The 26,848-nt window shown below is 37.0% G+C and overlaps 1 protein-coding gene across 1 annotated transcript in view; it reads right to left on the reverse strand.

Annotated features, from left to right (window-relative positions):
- Positions 1 to 26,848, reverse strand: part of HMGCLL1 (3-hydroxymethyl-3-methylglutaryl-CoA lyase like 1) — an 81,080-nt gene that overhangs the window by 44,010 nt on the left and 10,222 nt on the right. Inside the window, exons 2-5 of the mRNA XM_035543021.1 lie at positions 12,959 to 13,036; positions 11,869 to 11,976; positions 6,727 to 6,822; positions 4,739 to 4,887 (exon numbers count right to left, since the gene is read on the reverse strand). Coding sequence (XP_035398914.1) covers positions 4,739 to 4,887; positions 6,727 to 6,822; positions 11,869 to 11,976; positions 12,959 to 13,036 — 431 coding nt within the window. The remainder of the gene's footprint in view (positions 1 to 4,738; positions 4,888 to 6,726; positions 6,823 to 11,868; positions 11,977 to 12,958; positions 13,037 to 26,848) is intronic.

Raw genomic sequence — 26,848 nt, forward strand, 5'->3', positions numbered from 1 at the left:
AGCTTCATTTAGTGCTACCTTGCGCCATAAAGCCTAATAATACATTCATTGTATCTATTGCAATTTACATAAATTACAAGATGCTAATCCTTAGTATATGCACAGGTAGAATGGGGTTTAGCTGCTCTAACTTTTGATATCAAAGATAATCACCTACAGCCCATGCCTTAAACAGGCCAATCTATAGTGTGACTAATATAGCATAGGATCCGAGCTCCTTTGCAGCCAAAAGGATCATCCAGAGAGTGATCCATCTTATCCTAAGGCAGGTACTTAAGAAAGCACACGTGATAAATTATAGCCTAAAGGCTGCCTGTTTCTCTCTGGTAACTAAAAACAAATTTAGGACAACAATCTCAGACTTGTCATGTTGTCATGCTCAGCTTTGCCTCATGTTACAACAACAGCTATAATCAATATGTAATAATTATAAATAAATGCCACTCAACCAAATGAAACCGGAAACTAATCTTCTCCTTGAAATTAAGAAACAATCAGTGAAACAATAAGTACCAGTTCTAAATACTGAATGCTGACTGATAAATTAAGTAATATCCCATCCATGCCAGGTTTGACATCATTTAACAGAAACTCCCAAATTTCAAATATTGAAAGTCAGTTTCTGCCCCTGCTTGACTTGTGTATGTGACATTTACAATACAGATCTGGGCAGAACAGCATGAAGAACAACTTGTTACGAAGTCCCAGTTGTCTCAACATTCAGAGAATCTCGCAAAGGATACAAAAAAGTTTCAGGGAAAATGCCATTTATTTCATCTGTCAGTAAAAGTAATTTTTATAGTAGCAGCTATATGGGATCATAAATCAAGATCATAAATCACAGGCTTCAATAGCTAACTCTTTTCATTGTTTTATCTCCAGGAAAAAGTCACTTTGATTGCAGTGAATATTTCTACCTAAACTGTTTTTTTTGAGTTCCCCTTCCTGATTATCTTCTACATGTTTTTTTTTTTCAGTAAGAAGGAGAAGCCCTCTGTTTTATATCATTGAATGCAATGTAAATCTCCACAAGTCTTCTAAATGTACTGCAATATTTGGGAACTAATGAACCACCTCCACTCAAGTCCTAAGGAATTCCCTGTAGCAGTGCAGGCTTTTGTTGGGTATTAGCACAAGACTTCTAGAATTGAGCTGGAATTGATGGTCTGCTTCCATAATCTTCCTATCATAAGCAGCAGAAATACTGTAAACAGATTTATTTACTTCCTGGATTTGGCATTCAGAACTGATGCTTCCTCTTTATGGGTATTTCTTTATTTTTTAACTAATTAGAAGTTTCAAGTCCACCTTCTAGAACTTTGTTCAAGAGATCTGCCATTAGAGTCTTGTACTCTGCATGTTCATGTGCCTGGACTTTTTTTCTGGTTTTCAGAATTCTAGTCTACAAAAGACAGTATATTGAACCTTAACAGAAAATACTGAGGTAGATGGACGCTAATCAATCCTTTTTATTTCTAAGCAATCATTCAGTCTCAGTGCTTCCTACAGATTTCTGTAACCCATGAGGAGTGTGTCTGAATGAGTATGAACGTGCAGATACAAGACTCAGTGTATCACAATAGTTGGTAACTATTCCCTTGAAAACATTATTTGTCTGGACTGTGATCCCTAACAACATTTCATTTCTCATTAATTACTAATTTGCCTCTTCAAAATCTTCCTGGAAGGGATTTTTTAAATGAGCACTAAAAATCTAAATGGATTGTATTAACTGGTTCTGGTTTATTTTCTAACTTATTAGCATGCTCAAAACTTTCTTTTCAATATTTTCATATGCTGAAAACCATATTCAGATGATGCTTTAGATACTTTGAACTATTAGTTCAGGTTTTCTGGCTATGAAAGAAAGCTCCATTTCCTGCAATTTAGATTCTTGTCAGAGTTCTAGCAGATTAGCAACTTCACTATTGAATTAAGTTAGATCCCCTTGGACAAATACTAGTCAGTCTTCCCCTAAAATTATTGATTTGTTGAAATATAACTTTAGTTTAGTATCTTATATCTCAATGTCTCAATCTCTAATTTTCACTAGATAAATTAGTTCCCAAGCTAATATTCTGTGCTGAAGATAGCTGTAATATAAACACACTTCAATGTACTAATCCCTTCTAATTGGATTCTTTACTCAGTTACAGTCCTACAAAGGCAATCATTCTGTCAGTGGCCTCCTGCTCTCAATGATTCACTTTTCTTAGACTTGTAAGGCTGAGGAAGATAGCTATAGCTGGAATAGACTTACATCATTTTCATTCACAGCTTCAAATCTGTTCATTTTATAGCATATCTGATATTTAGCAGTCCACTGCTGAAGCGTTGTGTAACATGTTGCACCTGGCATGACAGACTCAATAAAATTGTCCTGCATATACTATGTGAAGTTTGCTTAGGTTTGCACACTGAAGTGAAATTACAGATCTTTGCACTGGATGCACAAAGTAAGCACTTCTAAAACATAATCTGATGATATTTTCTCTGGGTTAAATTATCTTATTTTTGTTCATCTCTGGATTGCTGCTCTTCACTGTTTGCTTCCTTACATGACTATTGATATCCCTCTCACTATATCTTCTAAGTTTGTTTTCTTTCTTTTTATTATTAATTATTTTAATATTATTCTTGTCTTATTCTGTTCTGCTTCTCTGTTTAACCATTTTCTGCCTCTTAATTCATTCTCTTTCTAAGTGTCTTCCCAACCTGGTGCTTTCTCATTCTTTTCTGCTGTGTGACCACATATGATTGATCAGGTAGTTAACGATAAATGTATGGGAATGTTGTAGAATCCTATTGTGGGAACAGCCATTTCCATCACGTGTCAGTGTATCAGAGCCAGAATAGCTTCTGCTGGCATATTACAAATGCCTTAGACACACATTTGCGGAAAAGAAGCAGCAGGGTTCCACTTTCTTAAGCGTGTGCAAACTAGTGCAGAGAAGATTAGTTACCATTTTAAGTTCCAACATCAACTTAGAGTCCACCACAGGAAGCTTGTTCATCAGCTGCAGTTTACATCTTCTGGACCAGTTGCAAAGTCCATTTATTGACACCCATAGCTATCCAAAAATACATACAATGCACAAGCTTTGAGGATTCCCTTGATAACCATCAAGATTGGCTCTATTGTGCCATTTGTTTGAATTTTGGTAGTGAAATACAGGAACATGAAAGAAAATACTGCTTGACATGCTTAGACATCTGAGGAAACGGGAAAACAGAAATTTTGTGAACAAATGTTCACCAGTGCTAAAGGTTTGTTGCTATACACATGCTGCCTTTTCTGAATTGACTGTCTGTCCTCTTACCTACACCTATCTGGGACCTACAATTCTGGCTGATTAATCCCTGATCTTAATCTTCCTGGAGGACTTAAGTTGCTAGTTATATTCTCAGATCAGAGTTTACTTTCAGACAAACACAGCAAATAGGTGTAGAGACCTGTTAAACAACAGACTTCTTATAAGAGATGTTGCTCAGGAAGGCAAAACCTGACTCTACCTGAGAGATTAGTAGCTAGGCAGAGTATTTAAACTCTGGTACAAATTCATGTTTCTTAATACACTGAAAGTTATTACCTGTCTATCTAAGTGATTGTCCACCTGAAACACATAACCAGGCTAGGCAAAAAGGATTGAGCACTTACAAGCTGTGTGTCAAAACCCTTTGTTGGATGGATGTGCGTTAAAATCCTTGTGTTGGACAGGATGACCTCCAGAGGTCTCTTTCAACCTCATCCATTCTGTTATTCTCTGATCCTCTGAGGCTGAGGAAGAACTAGAAGCCAGATCTGCCCTTCTCAAGGCAAATACTCAAACTACCACAGTATTGTGCAAGAGAGCAGTAGCATTACCTCTTCACTATTTCTGAAGGAAAGAGAAATCCCAGTATTTATTCCCGACAGGTTTCCAAGCACTAAGCCTGTGAGGTATCTACCTCTACCACTTTTCAGCTCCAGGTACTTCCTTAGCCTGAGTTTGTATGTAGTTTGTATGACTAATAATCCTCAATGGACCTCACTGTTGAGCTTCATCTTGAAACTATATGAACGTTACTGTATCCACGAGGATATTCACCGATAATCTTAGATATGCAGCTCTGTGTAATACAACAGAAAAAGCAAATGAAAAAGAAAGACTGTCCAAGGGCCAGTACCCCTAAGTATTTTAACTTTAAAATAAAATACTCTAGATAAAGATAAATACTGGAAGATTTCAGAGTTGCATGCACTAGATACTCCATACACTTCAGCTTCTGTAGATTTCAGAATAACCATCATGAAATTTTTTGTCTTTAGGAAAAAATTTTTTCCATCATTTTTATACCTTGATCCTACAGTGTATTAAGTGATACATTATCAATACTATTATTCTACATGCAGGATACTTTTTAAGGTTCAGGAAACAATGTTATAAGTTCTCAGCAACACAAAACAAATTTTATTCTGTCACCTGTGATAATATAAAAATTTGCAGAGTAAATGGATATGTAGATACAGTTATTTTTTTCAATTTCCAGAAAAACTAGTTGTCATTAGGATTTACAAGATATAGAACAAAATAAATAAATATATGTATTTTTTAAAAAAGTATTTTCACAATAAAGACTGTTATTTCATTAAATTAAGATGTAAAAATTTGGTAGTATCTTTTTCTACTGGTACAAAAATAACCCCTTTAACAGTGACTCCAATATCTCTGTATTACTTAAGAATCTTTATATTTACCCACGCACTGGAATATTCATATTCCTTGCTGATTTAACAACTTCTTCAAATTTTTCTATGCTTTCTTCAATAGAACAATTAATATTCATTTTGCTAAAAGATTCAGATGCTGCACCAAATACTGAGATTTCTGTAGCTCCTGCTGCAATCTGAAAAATACATTTCAACAAAACAAAAGCATAACGCTGCATTAGAAGTTTAGATTGTTTAATTCTGTAAGACATTCTAGAACTTTAAAGTACGTTATAAGTCTCATCTGTATCTCAAATAATAGTTTAATTACATTATTTTTAATCTACTGCATACAAACCAATTGAATTAAACTTTGAGTTCATTACACTGTGGCAAATTTCCTTCCTCTTCTTAGCAATTGGATACACATACATTTCTGAAGTGATAAATGTAGGTATTGAAATGTAGGAAATTATGTGAACACACTCCAAAAATAACAATGATTGATACTTACATTTCATTTTTCGCAAAAAGAAAAGATCATATAACATCCCTGAAATATCCATCCTCTAAAAAATCCTGTTCCTAGTGAATGCCAGGAAGTCATTCTAACACTTAGGACAGGCTCTGTATCCTGCATGTTCGTACACCAGCAACAGTAACCAACAGGAATTTCCTTGATACAGTCAACTGTGGGATCCAGAGCTCCACTGGTCTTGGTGTCATAGTTGATAGGGACAATACATAGAATGTGTATCTGGAGTCCGCTGAGAAAAAGTCTCTAAGCAAATACCAGCCTAGAGAATGTGTCAATGTTTTTGCTTCACCGAAGGGGCAATTAGCCTGAGCTTGTACTCAGTAAATCAAGTAACACGAGGTAAATCAGAATGATGAAAGTCAAGTGATTGGAGAAAACATTTAAACTTAAGAGAATAGCTAATTAATTAATTCTCACTTTCCAGTGAGAATACTACTCTTTTTCTACAAATAAAATAAAATAAAATTAAATTAAATTAAATTAAATTAAAATAATAAAATCATTTTTTCTAGCTCATTTTTTCTCACTTTTTTCCCTTTGCCTTCTGCTCCTGAGGGGTAACTTCCAAACTTCAGCAACTGTTACAGGAACAAAAACCCTTTCAAATAGAGGGAAAAAATAACATAGCAGCAAGAAAGAACTCAGGAATCACCTGCAACTATTTCTTTATTTTTTTCTCTTCACTGTATCTCTAAGTAGAGTATGTAAAGATATAATTTAATTCATACAAGCTACCGCTGCAGACACAGTTGTGGCACTATAAATCTGACTACCAATGGTTGACTCGCCTATGTACAGGAGATTGCATGTTTTAACAGAGATTGCATGTGCAGTATAGAACCTGACTATACACAAATGTCCATCAAGAAATACATCTTTCAAATATGGCTTGTCCTATATCAAGGCAAATCACAGAAGCCTAAAAAAATTTTCAGAAAACACAGAAAAAAATTATTGTTTTATGAAGACTGAAATGTTCCATTTTTGTAACTCCAAACACTTCAAGTCCTGTCATTCTTAATATTTTCTAGTATGAACTGAAACAATTAACAATTTTTGAACCCTACTGAAATGAAATGCGAAATTTAAGAAATCTAATACATTCCTATAAACCATTTTCATTTAATTCACTCACCACTTTCCAATAAGAAAACACACTTTTTAGAACCTTTTCCAGGGCCAACAAGTCAAAGAAGTAAAAGGAATTCTCCTTCTCTTTACATGCAATCATCATTTATAGGAACTTCCAAAGACTGATTGAATGATACTTTCATTAAAGCTTGAATATATAGAACTTAACATCACTCTGTGAATTCAGTCATTTTTCACGATGAAGACTCAGAGTTTGTCATTAAAAGAAAAAAAAAAAAAGCATAGTTTAGCTCTAACAGGATAGGGTACATGATAAATAGCTAGTTTATGGTACTGAGCTGGAAGCGAAGGAAAACAGGAAAACAGGAAGGAGGTAATTGTGGACATCTTTTACAAATGCACTTACAGCAGAATGAAAACCTTGAAGGTTAGGCGTGAGAACAGGATATCGGACTCCAGGATGTCGCTCAATGCCTCTCATTACTTCTTTATGATCTGCCATCTAAAACATAGAAAAAACGGTATTGATTGGCAATTATTTTTTGATTTTATGTATCTAAGCAAAAAATCACTTAGTGCTATTGTCTAGATTAGGTATACAGTTCATACAGAAAGGATAACAGCAAAGGGATTAAATTGAGGTTGTACAAGTGCCCTTTCTCGCATTTCTTAACTTTTGAATACTTGAGCTGCAAGCATTCAAATTCTACGTGAATACAGAATTGGAACTAAAATTATCAAAATGTTCTTCTTGTGTGTATCTGTAACAACATAAATTGCATCATACACTGAAAAACTTTTTTTCATATTAATCATCAATTGTTATTGTAACTTTAAAACTACCTTAATGGATTCCATAGGTGGAACTAACAGAATAACTAAATTTTGAAACTGTCCACATTCTGAATTCTCAGAACTCTTACTAATGTGACTTCAGTCTTACCTGTAATTGAACCTATGCAACACTGTAACCAGAATATTTGAAAAGACTAATCATAAGTCTATTCATAAAACAATAAAGCAAAATACAGAACTCTGCATAGTGCAACATTTTAATATACTTAGGATTTTCTTTTAAAAGAAGAACATACTGTTTATTACAACAAGGTCAAAGAACAATACTTACTGAAGCATTTGTTTTCCTTAGCCTCCCCTCACTAGAGAAATTCTACCTTTGTAAGATATACTCAAGCTTTTCTCACTCAAGATTCAATATAGCTCCCTGTAGTAATCAAGAAGATGAATCAATGACTTATTCATGTAATAAACTGTAGATTATTTAGACAATTTATTTTTTGAAAGAAGTGGAAGAAAATAAAGTTTATTTTTAATGTTGTCTATGAAAACAATAAAGATAAAATAACGCATATCCTTTGTATTTCATGTCTTACAGATTTTGAGTTTTACAAAATTAATCTCAATAGTGTGTTTTAAATATTGTTTAAATCATCTCTCATATATGAAAATTTTCCAAGCAAACAATACTTATTCTGATATTGAATTGGATTTCTTATTCTTTTCACACTCATGAAAAGTCAGTTTAGGAATACTGTATGAAAAAATAGATGAACTACAAAGCTTTTGTAACATGTAATTTGGAATGGATAAGATATTGATAGTTTTGCAGTATGACAATTCTAAGCACATTCTATTAAATTATAGCAGATTATTAAGTGCCAGTACTACCATCAACCTAGAATCTTCATGTCATTGGTTTTCTCTTATGAATATGGATGAACTAAAAATGCCAGAAAAATGCATGCATGTCCCCTCCAATGCAAGCCCACCATGCATCTATAAAGGGGATACATGGTATGAAATGTGTCTTATAGCCAGGTACACCTTATTTTCCATTAGGAATCAAGTGATGGTATAATGCAACTTTTAGTAATTGCTTCTAATGTAAACTAAACCAGCATGATCATCTAACATATCTGATAAACACACAAAAGACTTTCTGTGTTGCCTTGTTGGTTTAAGAACAATGTTTCATTCCTTAATTTAGTAAAATTTCTCAGGGCAAGGGAGAATGTTTAAAACTAAATGATTAATTAAATAGCAAATGTTGGAACTAATTCCATACTTTAAAATTATAGCCTGACTTAAAATATACTAGAAATCCAAAATGACACAGTTTCAAACAGTATGAAGCTGCCAGGTCCAAGTAATATTTTATGTACTACATTTGTCCCATTACTACTTTTCCTGTAGGTAAAATCCCATTTTAACATATATGGCATGTTAGAAGATTTTAAATTGTAATAAATTATTTCTTTTCCAAATTTCTTTAAAAATAAGCTTTCTAAGCTATTTATAATTTTTGGCCATTTAGGTTATAGGTGTGGGATCCTGTTTTATATGGCATCTTGCTACTGTGGAACTTTTTCTTTTAGCTTTTTTCAGCAATAAAATCACTGCCAAAAAAAACAGTGGATGGGAAACCATAAAAGAGCTTTAAAATACTAAAAAAAGAAATAAATGAATGAGTGATCTAAACATAACCATGAATTCTATTCCCATGACCTATGAAAATAAAAAAAAAAGGAGCAAAGAAAAGACAAAGTCAGGACTGCACTTCCTATCAGAGCAACACAATCTTATCTTTTAAATAAAAAAACAATTTAAACCCAAATAAAGCCACTAAAATAAAATATTCAGACATGAATTTAAGATAAGAAGGGATTGTTCATTTTTCCTAAAACTGACAAACTTGTTCTAAATTTGGTATTCTTAATGGCCCATAGGAAAAGGAAATAATTAAACATGAAAGGAAGAAACACACCTTTGTTTTACTTTTTCTTCTTTTTCTTCTTATATTCAAAAAGTCTTTATTATTCTCTGTTGTAACCACCGAAGTTTGATGACACTTGGAAAAACCTAGCATATACACTTTTAATCAACACAGTCTGAATGCATATTGTTCCTATGTTGTCACCAAAAAAATTCTGCTTTGTCAGTGTCCTCTTCCTCTTTCATATTATCCTTCCTTTGGGCCCTTCTCTAGTGATCCTAGGAACATTAAAATTAATCAGTATGTGCTATACAGTCAGTTCACTCTGCTACCTCATGATAGGAAAAAGTATGATCATACCATGTTTTTCCCAGAGGAAAGCCTGGAACACAGTTCAGTTCCAGGATGCATTCTCAGCTTAAACCGGACAAACTTTTTTATACATTTTGACAGAAGATGTGCAAACAAAATTGTTTTAAAAAAAATATTTTCTCATACTAATTACTTTTGAGTTTTACTTTGTAAACAACTTGCACAGTCCTTACTAAACATACAAATACTCAACTGTTCCTGTGCATACAGTGGGATTTTAGTTTCAGACTCAGTGGAGTCTGCTGCCTTGATTTGGTGCTAGGGAGCATTTCTGAGAAGTTTCCTCCATTTGTACAAGCTCTGCGTACCTGGATTTTCTTCACTTGATTGTACATCTCTGAATTGGAGTTGCTTCCACAAGAAGTCCCCTCTACCATGAATGTTCCCCAGAGATCAGCTGCACTGCTCTTCATATGGATACTTGAATTTGTCACTCTGTAACTTGCCTTCATATTCTCAAATCTTTATCACTACATAAGTGATGAAGCAACTCACTTTAAAGTAGCTCAGAATCCTATAACCCAGTTGCTCTTTACTCATGGTGTCAATCCATTGTTCCCACACCTCTTAGCCCCACTCAGCATCCTGTGACCCAATTATCACAGAATCACAGAATCACAGAATCGAAGGGGTTGGAAGGGACCTCGAAAGATCATCAGGTCCAAGCCCCCTGCCAAAGCAGGCTCCTTAGAGCAGGCTGCCCAGGTAGGCGTCCAGACATGCCTTGAATATCTCCAGAGAAGGAGACTCCACAACCTCCCTAGGCAGCCTATTCCAGTGCTCCATCACCCTCACCGTGAAGAAGTTCTTTTGCATGTTGGTGCTGAACTTCCTGTGCTCTATCTTGTGGCCATTGCCCCTTGTCCTATCCCCACAAACCACCGAAAAGAGGTTGGCCAAATCCCTCTGTCTCCCACACCTCAGGTATTTATACACATTGATAAGATCCCCTCTCAGTCTTCTCTTCTCCAGGTGAACAGACCCAGGTCTCGCAGCCCTTCCTCATAGGGAAGATGCTCCAGGCCCTGTACCGTCTTTGTGGCCCTCCGCTGGACTCTTTCCAGGAGTTCCCTGTCTTTTTTGTACCGGGGAGCCCAGAACTGGACACAGTACTCCAGGTGAGGCCTGACCCATCCTTATCCCATTCCCCACTTATTGCTGTTTCTTGCAAACAACACACACAAGTTCCTGCCCTAGTGCTGCACTGAAGAAATCGGAAATCACCTGAAATTTTTTTTATCTTTGGAGAGTGACGACAACGTCTAAGATTTCAGATTTGGAAAGAAAGCAGAAAGGCAGAAGAAGAAAGCTAGAAGCAAGAAAAAGCTGGAATAAGGCTTTGCACAGGCTCCCAAGAACAGCCCTGTTAAGAAGTCTTGACGTGGCCTACACTGCCTTTTCACTCAGCAGCAACTTTTAAGCTGAGACTCTAATGCTTCCTCCCTGACTGAGAAACAGTGCAGCTGCAGAGCAGCCAAGACCATGCCTGGCCATGTACCTTGTTATCACAGAATCACCTAGGTTGCAAAATACCTCCAAGATCATCAAGTACAATCATTAACCACAGACTGCCAAGTCTACCACTAAACCATGTCACTAAGCACCACATCTACACGTCTTTTAAATACCTCCAGGAATTGTGACCCAACCGCTTCCCTGGGCAATCTGGTTCCAATGTTTCACGACCCTTTCAGTGAAGAAATTTTTCCCATTATCCAGACTAAACCTCCCCTGGCACAACTTAAGGCCATATGCCTTAAGACCAATGCCCGCCTCACTGCAACCTCCTCTAAAAAAAAACATTCAACCCTGTTATCACCATTATCAGTCTCAAGACAATCCAAACACTCCCTAACATACAGGATTACCCCACCACCTCTCCTTCCTAGCCTACTCCTTCTGAAGAGTTTGTAGCCATCCACTGCAGCGCTCCAGTCATTTTCTTCAATTGTTGACACCGACTGTGTCTGCACTCACCACAGGTAACCCCCCCTTCCAAGGCAAGCAATTCATGGCTATGGATAACATTAGCTGGCAGAGCACCTTATAATTAGAAGCTACAAACCTTTGTGTTCCAACAAGCCCTTCAATGGACGCAAGTGAATATAATGAAAACTCTTCCAGCTTGATGTTTTTCACTGGAATACAATTAGTGGGACAGACAGATAAAGGTATGTATAGTCCTAGTATATATAGTATGCATATGCATTGGGACTACTTTTTAATAATTAGCCCAACTTCAGTGGACCTAAATAAAACCACAAAACTTGAAAATTGTGTAAACAGCACCTGACTACAGCATCTGATTTTACAAAAATAATAAGAATAATAATAATTTACTCCTGTTCCATTGTCTTCTATATTTATACAGACTACACTACTGGAAAACTCCACTGCATGGAATGACATGTAAATTGAAGTAGAAATGGTGATGATTTTACATACCTGAGGCACCCATTTGGATGAAACGAAACTGGTCACTTCTATTGCAGAAAGGCCTGTTTTGGAAAGCCGGTTGATTAACTCAATTTTGATATCAGTTGGGACTATCACCTGTGAACATGAAAACATACTATATTAAAGTATTTCATGCAGTAAGAAATTTTGTAAGTCATAAGTACATAATCAATACATGTGTTTTAAAATCATGAACTATACTGGTACATTATACCATAACTGTACTGTTTATTGAGAGTAGGAAGCTACAATACAGGGAAAGCACTAGGAAGCATCCTACTCCATTTCTTTGTCCACTACAAAAGAATAAGGGAACACTACTGTGTAACTGTTTATAGATTTGTCCTAATTGTTAGTAACCAAAGATCAGCCTAGCGAAGAAGTGACAAAGGAAACTAATACAGAATAGTCCAATCACAGAAAAATAGGATAAAAAAAAGCTCCAAGGCTGAGACAGAGTAATTCTCCTATTCTGGTAATACCATTAACTCTACTAACACCTTTAATATCAGTATCAACATGTATAAGCTTAACCTCCCGTTTGCAGAAAGAGATGATTGTTTTGACACGTACTATATTTTACACAGTCTCTTTCAATCTTCTTCCATGCTTCCCTATCCCCCTTCAGGCAAATAATATCAAAAGAGTGATTTTTTCTCCTTTCCATGTTATTTCACCTGGAAATATGACAAAATCTATTGTACTATTCCTACTACAGTATCATATGTAGCACGAACACATATTAAAAAATAGCTAGCTAGTGTTTTGTGGTGCTTACTAATTATGTCATGACATAATGCAATTAGTTGACAAAACAAATTCCAGATAAAAAATGGTGGCTGAGTAACAGAAAGGCTAGTTAACCAAGTATAGCAAGAAGTGATATGATTTAACATCTGGCTAAACAGTAATAATATAGTCTTATTCTAACATGCAAGACAGTTATTAATATATACAAATATACTTACTGTACAAAACGGAAAAAATGGTGATTAGCAGGATGTACGCATTTTACACAATGAAAATGACACTGATATCCATGTCAAAACACACACACAAAAAAAAAGAGAAAAATTACCTTTTCATTTTGTAATCCGTCCCTTGGCCCAACTTCTACAATCTTTATGTACTCAGGCAGTCCAGATGTTTGGGATTCCTAAAACACAAATCGATACTGAAGCACTAAACAATGAAGATCTCTAAAATAAAAGGCACAGCTTGTACTTGTCCTCTTCCATGGTTCTTATATTATTCAGGGTATAAAGTCATACTGTCAACAGTACGTTTGCTCACTGCCTTTCAAACTCTGTGAGAATATATTCTACACCTTGAATTAGGGAATATAAAGCAGAAGTTATCTGCACATACGTTCCACTGCTCCTCAGAGGCTACAAATGTTTATTATAAAAATGTACATAAAACCATAAATGAACACCGTGTTTTACAGAGTGAGAAATATTCCCATTTCAAAAAGCTTCCAAACAAACGATCCCATCCTCCAAGCTTCTACCTGAATGTTCTCAATTTAACTGAACAGTTACTTCTGTGTAAAAATTTGCAAGACTAGGCTATAAATCTGAAAGGAACAGGGCAGAGAAGACAAGAAATGTTGAAGAGATTATTAATGAAAGATGAAAGTAATTCCTCCACTAGAAGATGAAGGTTTTAAAGAAAGATTTAAAGGAGAACAAGGAAGGCCCCTGGTAGACAAGAAAAATTTTCCAGGGTTAAGAGCAGATCTGAAAAGGCAGGAGGCTGATGGTGAAAGGAGAGAAAGAAGGCAGCAGTAAGGTCAAAGGGCTAAGGAGAGCATGGGGAGTTGGAGGGGGAGGAATGAGAAACGAGATCAAAAAAGCAGGTGAAGGGAAATGAAACTTCCTTTTTTATTATTTAGCTGCTCTGTTATTCAATCAAATTGACAGGTGTGGTAGTTAACGTAACCTGGGCCTGTAGGACCTGCAACAGTTCAGAACAGTTGCTTAGGTTGACCCCCAAAAGCTGTGCATCTTTAAAAACAAATCCGATGGCCAACTTTGGCCACAGAGCCAGCTCCCGGGTGAGCAGGCAGGATGAAGAACGCAGGCAGCCCCATCAGGAGCTCTGGAGGTGCCCTGTTTTCTATTTTGCACCGAATACAAAATCCAACCCAGCGTCTTTATTCCAGTGTTAAAGCCCTTGATAGGATTAGTGCTAGCTACTTGCAGGACTGCTGCTCCCTCTACAACCTTTACCTCCCCTGGCAGCTAAAGACCACTGGAGCCATGAAACTGTCAGCTCCAGGGGATAACTCCTGCATGCAGCAGTCAGAGCTTGCACAGAGACCAGGCACGGCCTGCAGAAGTCGCTTCTGCCACGCGTAAATATGACCGCTAATCTCACAACTTTTAAAACATGTTTTTTATCCCTTCCTTATTAGTATCACCAGTGTAGTTTCTACCAAGTGGCTGCTAATTTCTTCTCACAGCAATGGAAAGTGAGCCATGTGCACCAAACTTCTAGAGCACCTTGTTTTTTCCCTGTGTTCTCAGTGCCCGTGCATTAAAGGAAGCTCTCTACAGTAACAGACAAAATACTGGCCAAAAGACAATAAACGTATTTCAGAGCATTTACTGTATATTTATCTGAGTGCAGTAAAAAGAATGGGAAACAGCTGCATAGTATCTATTTGATCACGTGGAACATCTGGTAAGTTAAAACTTTGTCAGGCTGTGCTAAGCCCACACTCGCTGACAGTATAAACCTACTAAAATGTGAAGGTAAAACCTTCACATCTGCTGCATATTGTTTCTCTTTTTTTTTTTTTCCCAAGTTATTTTCACAAATATGGCACAGCTTCAGCACTACGGGCATAAATCTGGGTTATTTCATGATTATCAGATCCTTCTTGTTACAAGACAAATGCCACAGCCTTGCTATGAATAAAGCTGTGACTGGGAAAAGGGAAAAAAAAAAAAAAAAGGAGCTAAAATAGATTATGATAACCAAAGCTTAATTTAGAGCATGAAAAATATCCATAAAACTTCGGTGGCAAAAGTGTTCGATTCCTGTAAATCCTATTCAGTTCCTACTGTGGTAAAACTTTGTTGAAATTGAAGAGCTGTACCTGCCTTCCCAGAACAGTACATTCAGCTGTATCAAGTGTCGTAGCCTTTCACGTGGCCACTTAACGGGAGATCTGCAGTCCTTGGATTTCACAGAGAACGGTGTGAATGGGCATTGCAGAAAGGCATTCAAGTATTGATTTTTATTTTCCATCTGTGATATTACACACATTTAATCTCTTCCAGCCATGGGCTCTTATCCCCTGACTTTCTCTGTAGCCTTCCTGCACACTAGTCAGTCCCAACTAAAATTCACTGTTGGTGACCATGACACTGACAACAGTGTACAAGATGATTCTCATCAGGGCCAGCCACATAATGCAAATTCAAGACAGCACTACAGACAGACCCTTACACTCTTCAAGCTGATGAATTAATGGCTTGGAGTAAACATCTTGGCTCTTCATCCAGAAAAGCCTTGTTTTGCATTCAATTTAATCTGATTTAATCTACTGTACTCTACTGTTCCTTTTTTCAAGGTCACTCGTTTCCTCCTGTGTGGCATCCAGTACAGTACTGACAATGTCTCCCATCTTTCTGTCATCAGTAGATCTTACCACCCTGATATTTCACAATCAGAACATTTGGACTAACGTGATCGCCTTATTTTAACAGAAGGATGTATTATTTCAATAAATTTGGTTTGGTGTTATTGAAGAAAACCTTTACAAAAAAAGACCTGAGGATTTCCACCAGCAATGTCCCTTTGGTCTGATAAATCTGCTTTCAATATTCTCGCTTATTTCCTCATCAGCCAGCTTCTTACTCATCTCACAATTCCTCCTCCCATCATCCTTCTCCCCTGCTTAACGAATTAATTTCTTTTGTGTTGTATTGTTGAAGCTCAGATAACAAGCAAGTAAAAGGGATGCAAATACTTAGATTCAGTCCCCTGTGTCATATTTATGCATTTTACAGTACATAATCATTGAATAAAACTCAGAAATAAATCAGGGACTAAATGACTACATGTTCCATCTTCTGCTAAGTGACTCTAGCATTTTTCACACTCTGTAGCCAAAGCTGAATCAGAGGAGGAAAGGAGTACCTCTTCACCTTTGTCTCAGCTGTCCTGTGAGTACTCAGTAACCAAGCCTTTAGGACATTCTTCCAAGAAGATGGAGTTACACACTTGGCAATGGTCTCAGGAAAGGAGACTCCCCACTTTCTTGCTAAGTCTTCTGATCAGTGTCACAGAATGTTTGGACGTAACTTAAAATGCAGCTGAAGAAGTGACAGGAGCCACCAGTCACTTTCTGTGCCAGGCTCAATGCCATCTGCATTCACAAGGCAAACATCAAATCCACAGAACAGACTGAAGTCTTTAAGAGCTTATTCAGAGTTTAAACACTTCGGGTTTACTATCTGAATGGCATTAGACCTTAACCAGGACTTGAGCTTCCTGAATTGAGGCACTGAGTCCCCCTAACTCTAACTGGAGGGCTTTAAATGTGCACCATTCCCACGGGTAGAAGGGAAGGATTTTCAGAACCAACAAGGAGACAGAAAACTTTGATACATTCAAGTAAGGCATTAAATAGTTTTTGTATATGAAGAGAATCCAAAAAAAAAGGTGAACCCTACAGAAATATACAAGTATTTATGTTAAACACCAAACATGTCAGGCAAACCAGTTTGGTTTTAGAAATATAATACTTAATTATATTAAATGAAGTATTCTCATGTAATGAAGTATAAAAAGTAGTTATGGCAGATACTTAGAGGTGACTGTTCATTGAATTATATACTGGCTCTGTTAAAAAGTAATGACTACCAAAGTACAATGTTTGAAATATCAAAAAGGAAATAGTTGACATAAAAGACTAAGAGCCTGGAAAATTTGTTTTTTCCATGTATCTAGACTTGCCAAGGGAGAACAAAAAGCATATAAAACCACAAAAAATGCCTCCCTCAAAACAAAATGCAGCCAAAGAGTCTTAAAAAAAAAGTGGGGGGGGGGGAAGAAATAGAAAAAGGAAAGCCATACTATTCAGCTTGAGACACTGTATGCCAAATTTCTGTATGGAAACATTTTCCCTGAGTTATAAATAGAAGTCCTAGTAACCCTTAATTAGAGCAGTATAATCTTCTTTACATAACCATAAATGTAATCAAATTAAATAAACACACTTTTTTAAGCCCTGTAACTGCTTCAGAACTTCTAGTAAAGGCGCTGAGGTTCGTTCAGCCTTCTGACTTTCATTCCACACAGCTCATCTATATGGCAATTAATAGCATTGGCAGATATCATCCAGAGCTGATCAAAACTAAAACGACCCAAAAATAAGGGTGACTAATCTGGAGGTTTGGTTCTTTTCAGTCTTTCTAACCAAGATAAAGCTCTGCTTTCCTTTTCCACAAGGTGGTGTTCTGCCACAGAGGACAACTGAGCAAAGGTAGGTCCGTTTTGGAAAAAAAAAAAAATTGCCCAGGAGAGTGGTTTCAAACAAGAATCAGCAGGGAGGTGTCATCATAACTCCATCTATACATGTGCAGTGACATGGACAAATACCCCAAAACTGGGAAAAGGCTCTGAGATAAGAAGTACAATTGCTGGAAGAAGAACAAAGAAAACAATGGTCAATCTTCTAAACTTTACAAGACACTGAGGAAATAAACAGGAAGAAATAAAAATCTTACTACAAATCAAATAATGATTAAAGCGATATTACAGAAATTTATTTATATAGTTCACACTACAGGAAGACATATAAAAGATATTCATTCCCAAGTTAACTAGGGGGAAAAGGGAGGAGATTCACCCATGAGATATAAAGAATATATACAGATATTCAGAAAACAATGGGACACACCTGGTGAATACCCCTCAGCAAGGATAAACACAGGATCCATCCTAGCACATCTGCCATACTCTGCTGACTTGACCAGTCAAAACAGTTACAAATGGTTTAGACAACAAGACTAGAAGTTCAAATTCCATTCACATACTGGAGAAATAAATACAGAATCACAGAATGGTTGAGGTTGGAAGGGACCTCTGAATGTCATCCAGTCCAACCCCCTGCTCAAATACAATGCATTTCAATAAAAGCAATACATAATATGACACTTTCGATTATTATTATCATACCTAATACTGGCTAATTAAAAGAATTGTTTTATGTCTGTCCTTTACAAATTCTATCATGTTTATTTCTCCAGTTTGACAATTTTGACCAAAAAATAAGTGATACTTGGGAAGAAGATGGACAGTACCTGATTAAACAGTTCTGTAGAGAAGTACTAGGATATTAAACTGGACAATGAACTGAATGAGTCAATAACATGCTTTCAAGAAAAAGTTAAAAAAAAAAAGAGAGAAGAAACGAAAAAAGAAAATGAAATGATAAACCTAATCTTAGGGATGTTGGAGAAATAACAGCACTATGCCACTTAATGAATAGAAATAGTTTTGGACTGCCTTCTTCAGTAAAGAATTCAATCAACTGAAGAGCAGCAAAATACAAAATCCAAGTAATTCATTACAGAATTTCATTCTGTTACGCAGAGTTGTATGCAGAGTTAACTTATCTGGAGCAAATCAAAGAATTGTTGAGGACAGAGGGGTCCTCTATATATCCTGTAGTCCAATCTAACCAACAACACCCCCACCCTGCACCAATAAGAGCAGTGTCAACTGAAGCAGGTTGCCCATGACTATGTCCAGTCAGGTCTTAAGTATCTCCAAGGTCAGAGAGTCCACCTCTTCCCTGGGCAACATGTAACAGCATTTGACCACCATCATAGTACAGAACATTTTTCTGATTTTTAAATGGAATTCATTACACTTCAGTTTGTGCCCACTGCCTCCTGTCCCATCACAGAGCAGAGCCTGACTTCACCCCATCGGGTAGTTTACACACATTGATAAGACCACCCTGAGCCTTCCTTTCTCCAGGCTAAACAACTGCAGCTCTTTCAACCTCTCCTCATATGACAGATGCTCCTATCTGTTAATTATCTCCATGGCCTTTTGCTGCACCCCATCCAGTATGTCCATGTCTCTCTTGTACTGGGTAGTAAGCTTACCTACAGCCTATATTAGTCCACCTCTTCAAATGTAATTTGAACGTGCTTATAACTTTTATTAGAGGGCTTGTGAGAGCTCATGAAAGAGCAGTGATTTAGATGTATCAGCAACTTATCTGAACTGACTGGGAATTCACTATTGCAAAGTGATAGCTTTAACATTTCTACTGTCATTTCCACTGATTATAAAATTCTAATATAATCTGCTAGTACACTTGTTACATTGTTGCAAGGCTGTTTACAACCAAATACAAGTCATTCATACAAGAACAAAAGAAATGTAATTTTAAACACAGGGGAATTCAGCCAAACTAGAAATGCTCATGCTGTAGGAGAGGCCAGTTCTTTGATTTAATCCGGTTTGTAAAGAGGACTGTAATAGTTAATAGAAGGTAATTAAATGCAGATAATATTAACTAACAAATAATATGAAAAAAATGTTCCTTTTGTTTAGATAATTAATCTTTCATAAAAAGAATTCTATCAAGTGAGCAGAATTTTCAAGAACTGACAGTTCAAAAGATAACAAATGACATTAACAGGGAATGCTCTGGAGTTCATGAAAAATGTTGCACTGTTAAGAACAATATTCTCACAGAAAACTAGACAGTTCAAGTCACACTAACTACACTACTCATGGACATATGGTCACGAATTTAAAAAAGCAAAACATAATTATTTATTACTATCCTATCCTAAAGGATTTCTGAAAGGGATAGGATAGGATAGGATAGGATAGGATAGGATAGGATAGGATAGGATCGGATCGGATCGGATCGGATCGGATCGGATCTACGCAAGTCAAAGTTGAAGAGGAGTATTCATGTCAAGCTGAAGAAACCTCAGCTCACTCATGTTGTCTACATACATGTACCTAGAGTCAATCTTGACAACTTAAGCGTTCTGGCCTCCATATTCAGGAAGGGCACGTTTCACCCACTTAGTAAGGTCCTGTTCCAAACCTGTCAAGATGTCTATACACTGCAGAGCATCTGAAATGGCAATTGAACTGGGCTTCTGAATTGTTGCTTCCATGTGGATGTCTAAAGGCATGCCAGATGTCTAAATACCCCCTGCAGTTGAACAAGCTTTATTTAATACAGTTGATGGAGATAAAAAATGATTCAGCTCATCCTATAGTTGACTTCTAGTGGCTGACAGTCTCTATTGCCAGGCTTATATAACCACTCAGAGACTGAATGCCATTCTAGAAGGAACAGGTCTCCTGCACATTTTACTACAGATATCCTGGTCCCATAAGGATGTCCCATATACTCTAGGTGTAGAGTGGCACTAGGCACCTGTTTAAGCAGCTAAGTCCTGTCCCAGATCTCCACTGGCTGTCACAGGAACTTCAGCTGCTGTAGATACCAACATATGTCTTAATTCAGGTGTCTTAATTTCAAGCAGACATCTGCCTCAAATAACTATACATCATCTAATGAGTTATCAAGAAAACTTAGAGAAACTTCTTTTGAACTCCTACAAGAGCTCAGCAGGCAATGTATTCTCTTCCTCACTGTAAATTAGGTTTTCACCCTTCTTTGCTGACATGGTTCCTAACCTAACCTTCTGCTGCATTTCATCTCTGCCTCTTAACTCTTCCTCACTGAAAATTCAGAATACAGTCAAATACATAGAAGAGAGGAAGTAACATTACTCCTCGTAACAGACCATTTCAATCCAAAATATTCTCAGCAACTGAGACGTATATAAATACCCAAAGCAAGATGAAGATCATCCCAGCAGTGCCAAATGACAGGATGAGAAGCAATGCACATAAAGTTAACTGTCACATCTGAACATCACAAAACTTTTTTACTGTGATGGTGACCAAGCACTAGCACAGGTTGCCCAGAGAGGTTATAGTCTCCCACCTTGGAGATCTCCAGAAGCTGGACACAGTCCTCAGCACCCCGCTCTGGGTGGCCCTGCTTGAGTAGAGGGGTTGGACCAGATGACCTCCAGAGGTCCCTTCCAACCTTAACCACTCTCTAATTCTGTGAGACCTCACACATCACCAATCTTCCAGGTATATGAAATTAAACATGTACCATACGGATATTTAAGCATCAGTCCAAATGAGGATTCTAATTCCTGTTTCTGAGCATCTCTTTGGAGCAACTGGCATGGTTTCTATTCTTCTGCTCAAGTTACTCATTAGAAGCAACTGAACTGAACTCTTGCTTCTTGTTTTGAAGTTAACTCCTCTGATACCATTCTCACTGATCCAGACCTTGACCTACATGGACTAACTTTCCAGCTTTATCTTGGACTTCTGTCATCACTATTGACCTGCACCGTGGTCACTGGGCTGTGTGGCTGACCCTGATTACCATCACTGGACCTAATCCTGACCCTGACTCACTGACTTGCACTCACAACTGAAACTTGGGACTTCTCTCATCACCACAAACTTGCCCAATGATCTGGACTCCTGGTTGAACATAGTTACCATCTTGGGGTCTGCCCTGCTCATCTCACTTTGCTACTGTGGGGCTGGGCCCTGTCTGGTTGGTGACCCCACTGCTTTGTCAGCACAATGGCCACCCAAGGCTCCCCTCCTTTAGTAAGCTGCTGGACCTCGCTGCTCCCTTACGGTCAGACTGACAAAATCTTCTCATTCCAGAATTCACTGCAATATCTGAACTATCCAGTTCAGATATGAAACCTTTGAGCACTTTTTTACTCCGAGTGATCACATGCTGGGAGCAGAATGCAAGCCGTTTCTCCCTCTCTTTGTCCCTTCCTATCAATTGCACCTCCACAAAAAGGTTAGGAAGTGTTCATGGCCGTCACTGCAAGCAGAAGCTCTACTTATGGAGGTCATATGCTCCAGATTAGGGCAGCAGCAGTTGTGAGCTATCCCTTAAAAGTGGTGTTTGTGCATTAACTCTCCCTGAGCCTCCTGTATCACCACCTTACCCACTGGAGACTACAGCTATCAGATGCTATGAGAGTCATCTCAAAGGACAGTGTTCTGTCCAAGCAACAAACTAGGCTCTACATAAAAGCAGAGGCCTCTTACATGAAAAATACAGCAAACTTCCAACAGTAAAAGAGCTCCATATGACACACAAAAACAACCACACTCATAGAAGAGAAAACTGAGGCACAATTCTCAGTTGTGTTAAAGAACTTTCTGCTAGGAGAATCACGAGAGTATTAATAAGAGTGCAAGCCGATTTCCCAGCATGCTGTGTCCTAGCTCTTAGCAAAATGTAACAAGAGATCTCTAATATTAGCAGATCAAATAAATAAGCAACTCCTTTCTGTATGAAAGGACATTTCTTTCAAGCCAAACACAAAATAGCATATTTTCCAAAAGAGCTACAGTGTTAATAAATCAAGATAATCTCTGTTTGCAGGAGTCAAACAGAGGGAATAAGAGAAGGAATTCCTCACCTCTCAGACTATTTTCATTTGTGCTAGACCAGAAAAGGTCAACTCTCACATACTTTGTGTGAAACACCTGCTGAATATTGTTTTCGATGATTTGGAGTTGCCCTTTTGCTTTCACTGGATGTGTTTAGGTGCTAAGAGATGCAAACTAAACCTGCAGCTGCCTCCAACAAATACTTTGCCTACTAATTCAAGTGAACTTGACTTGAACTATGAATACACAAATGAAAACCCTGACTCCTTCCTTCTTGTTTGATTGAAAGTCTTGTCATACATTTGAATACTATTTGGCAGTGTCTACTTACACATTTATTGTAAAAACGTAAGAATAAGTTCTAATTTATTAATGCATTTTTTAATACACAAAAGGTGGAAAGTTCTTTTCTGTCATACTCTTCATACTACATCAAAGATTAAACTGACATTCTTTCTTAGGCTATTTCACATTTTCCCCTCTTGTGAGGAAGTGCCAAGTTCAGAAGTAATAAACAGGCTTAAAATCACCTCATTGTTTTTCTGTTATATTGTGCATTTGGAATGTATTCTGAAACTACTTCTGTTAGTTAAAAAAATTGCACAGGCTACCACACTGATCTTGCAACAAAATTATCCTCTATTTTGTTATGATCATCTCAGTTTCTTCATAAACTGGATTTTCTTCTCAATCTCTCCATTATTTGAAGCATACATAGAATGTAACTATATTTCTTCCAAATTTGAAGAGGTACGCTGAACTCCTACACCGGGCATGTGTTTTTTGCAGTAGCAGTACATAAAACAATGAATTGCTAAAATTATTTGGATTCATTTCTGATGAAGTCCTTGCTTTAAAACTTTACATATATTGCTTCCAACCCCCAAAACCATGCAAAGCCAGGTACAGCGAAATTACACAATACAATTTAACTGGTGGTTATGTCTCATGTACATAGTAATGGCTGTGCTGGACAAAAAACTAATAAAAGCTACATTTCCTAACTTACATAATGGTAAAGAGCAAAACCTATTAAAACCACCTATTCAAAATGTAAACACTTATGAAGAAACATACTTAAAGATTATTATTACCTAAAATGCAACTGCTAGTATTACTTCAAATAAATTAAGAAATAAATATTTAGTGGAAATATAGACATATAAACATTCTAGATTTATTACCAATTTACATATTTTACTGTTTTAGAATCTTACTTTTCTTCACATATTTTGATTTCTGAAGGAGTTTAAAGAAAGCCAGTGAAAGTATACTGGAAAATATGTATTAAAATGATCATGATGTGAAGACAGTTATAGACCCCTGGAAGCCTTTCCCCTTAGTAAGAGAAGATAAGAATGTGAACTCTTGAACTGCATAATGCTACTTATTTTAAATTGTGATTAAATCATGACAGTCCTTGCTACATGATCGCTATTCTGACAAGGATAGCCATTGACAATATGTCAGCAGAGAGGCACACAAGTGTTTCTGGTGGTCATGGTTTAAAGTTTGTTGAATGCAAGCTTCAGTGGATCAGAAAATTCCACAGGCAGATGCAGCTTACTGAAGCTGCTGCTCTGACAGCCCTGCAAATATGAAATTTCAGGAACCGTGTACTCAGTGTCCAGCATATGCAGCAGCCAGTTCTAAAGGCAACTGCAAACCACATCCCATTCCCTGCCATGATGCTGAATCATAGAATTTGGCTCAGTTTGGATGGGACCTTAAAGATCACCTATTTCTACCCCCCTGCCATGGGCAGGTACACCACCCACTAGATCAGGTTGCTCAGGCCTCGTCCAACCTGGTCTTGAACACCTCCAGGGATGGGGTATCCACAATGTTGGATGCTATGAAAAAAGCAGTAGCATTACAGGACAGATACTCAGAAGGATAAAAATCAAGCCCAAAACCTGTTCAAAGTCTTTGAAATCCCTTCTCTAATACTCATGATGCATGTATATTACATAAAATTCTTCATAACATGACACAACAAAAAAAGATTAGACTATGTCTGTAAAGTAACAGTCTCCCTGATGAGTTATCACTGAATTATCACTGACAACTTGGATTGCCGTTTTATCAAAAATAAATAAAAATAAAAAATGAATTGTTGCTGTTTTCTACAAATGGAGAGCATGTGTTATCACAGAGGTTTGAATATGTGTCAATCACAGCTAACAGTTCATACATCCTAAAAGTAGACAGACATGCTGTAGTCACACAGATGCCTGACTTTGTATAACTTGCAAAATAATGTTGAAGGAGAGTTTTACTAGAGTCAGGTGGTAGCAGAGGCATAGACAACAATAGATAAACTTGCATTACAATGGAATCATAAATAATAAATGGTACTATAGGCCTCTGTTGTTAGTAAGATCCCAACACTGCTGGTCACTTCAGCAAAAAATTAAAAATGTATTTTCAGGGCATGGTGTATACATTACCTTTTTCTATTTCCCTAAATGCTTCCCTTGGCTAACAAGCAGCATTTCTCCATTAACCAAGTTGATTTGCAGCCAACTCACTTTCATCCATATCCCTATCTTGGTCAAAGTCTGGAAAAGCTATTATACTTTGCCATCTGGGTTGGATGAAAAGGATACAGAGAACTGAGATCAACAGCACACTGATGACACTGGAGCCAAAACCTCCCACACTTTCCTTTACTATTATTTATGGTAATAGTATTATGGTGTGTATGGTGTTTTACAGGCAAGACTGAAGACAGAATTCCAGAAGGCTGAAAGAGTGGTGTTTTTCCACACACATTGAAAAAGCAGAGGCATGATCATCCCTACAAGACCAACATGTGAAAGTAATTTGCCCTTATAATGCTTCAGGATATCAATGGAGAAAAAATGAATACTGTGACAAGCCAGCCCATCCACCCTATCAGATATGCTCTTTGAATACCTCATTGTCAATAAAAGTGAATTATACATAGATCCTTAAGAACTCAAGTAAAAAGTTGGAAGCAAATCAACTATCCTCAATTATTATTGTCATCAAAATCACCTTCTGTGTCCAAAGCCAATGCCTAAAAGATCAAGGAAATTTTTAATTCAAGTACAGCTGGCCCACCTCTACTTTTTCCGTAGCTCTCTCCCCAAAAGGCACTGATAAAAATGGCAGTAGTTTAATGGTTATTTACTTAGCCATGGTTGGTAACTCGTACTTCAGGAGAATTTGAAATTTATAAAGCCGTTTAGAAAAATAACATCTGTTATGTGTTATCTGTAAAGTGTTACCATAATAATTTCCCAATAGTAGGAAGGAAATTATAGTATCTTGAATGCTACACCATTCTGAATGTTATAAAAATGTTCCATTTTTGCAACAGAATCAGTAAAATGTAAGCATATTTTAAAAATATCAATTTCTGCCCATTTAACTGATAACAATTAAAGATACTGAAAAATTTCCTTATTTAAAATTCAGAAAAAGACAGAGACACTTCCTTACTTTTAAATAAACATTTTAATATTTTATCAGTTTTATAAGCTCATTACAAAGTACACATATTATAATGGTACGTCACAGTAAAAATAGACATATTTGAGGCTTCCTCTGAACTTGTTAAATTTCTGCTTTGTTTCATGAAATAACGCAGTAAGATTTTAACATGTTCTAAATCATGTAACCCTGAAAATAGGGGAGCAGAAGAGACTGGACTGGTACAGGAGAAACTATGACAAAGAGAAAAACAGAACGGGATCATATCCCTTCAGACTATTTTGAAAGAATAATGGTTGTCATGGCTGTAAAACTGATAACAAGACCAGTAGGTTAGTGTTAAATAAGTGTAAAAACTTTTTAAAATATATTGTGTCATCATTCGCTGTACTTTCTTTTTGCTACGACACATAATCTTGACCAAAGGATTGTTCTAAACTGATGATAAGATAATAATAATTAGGGTAAAAACGGCAATCCAGCAGTACCACTCACTAAGCCCAAAATGTCCTCGCATGTCCTTAGTGGTATAAATGAATTGGAACTTAAGACATGTGAGCAAGATATCTACACACTGATGCCTACAGGTGTGCTATGGATCTTAATAAATTTAATTAACATGTACTGTCTTAAGGTTCCTGAAACACAGCATGTAGGACACAACCTGTGGCCTGTTTGAGGAGGTGGAGTACAAGTAAGATATTACAGAGCATCAAGGAAGCATGGCCAGCTGAGGCAACCCATTTCTCAGTACTGTCAGCAATGGCCAAAAGAATATGACATAACAGCTGAGCAGTAAGGGCCCAATTCAGTTGGTTAATTGCATACACCAATTGAGATGCATCCCACTTGACTTCCAGCTGCAACTACGGAGGGCATGGGTCTCCCCTAAATCATGTTCGATATCTGTCAAACCTCTGAGCTATCTCAGTTACCCCGAGGCAGCTCAAACAGCAGTAGACAACTATGCTTAGGCAACTGAATAAAAAAAAAAATGATAGGG

Source organism: Cygnus atratus, chromosome 3 (genome assembly GCF_013377495.2).
Source record: "Cygnus atratus isolate AKBS03 ecotype Queensland, Australia chromosome 3, CAtr_DNAZoo_HiC_assembly, whole genome shotgun sequence".
NCBI classification, from domain to species: Eukaryota; Metazoa; Chordata; class Aves; order Anseriformes; family Anatidae; genus Cygnus; species Cygnus atratus.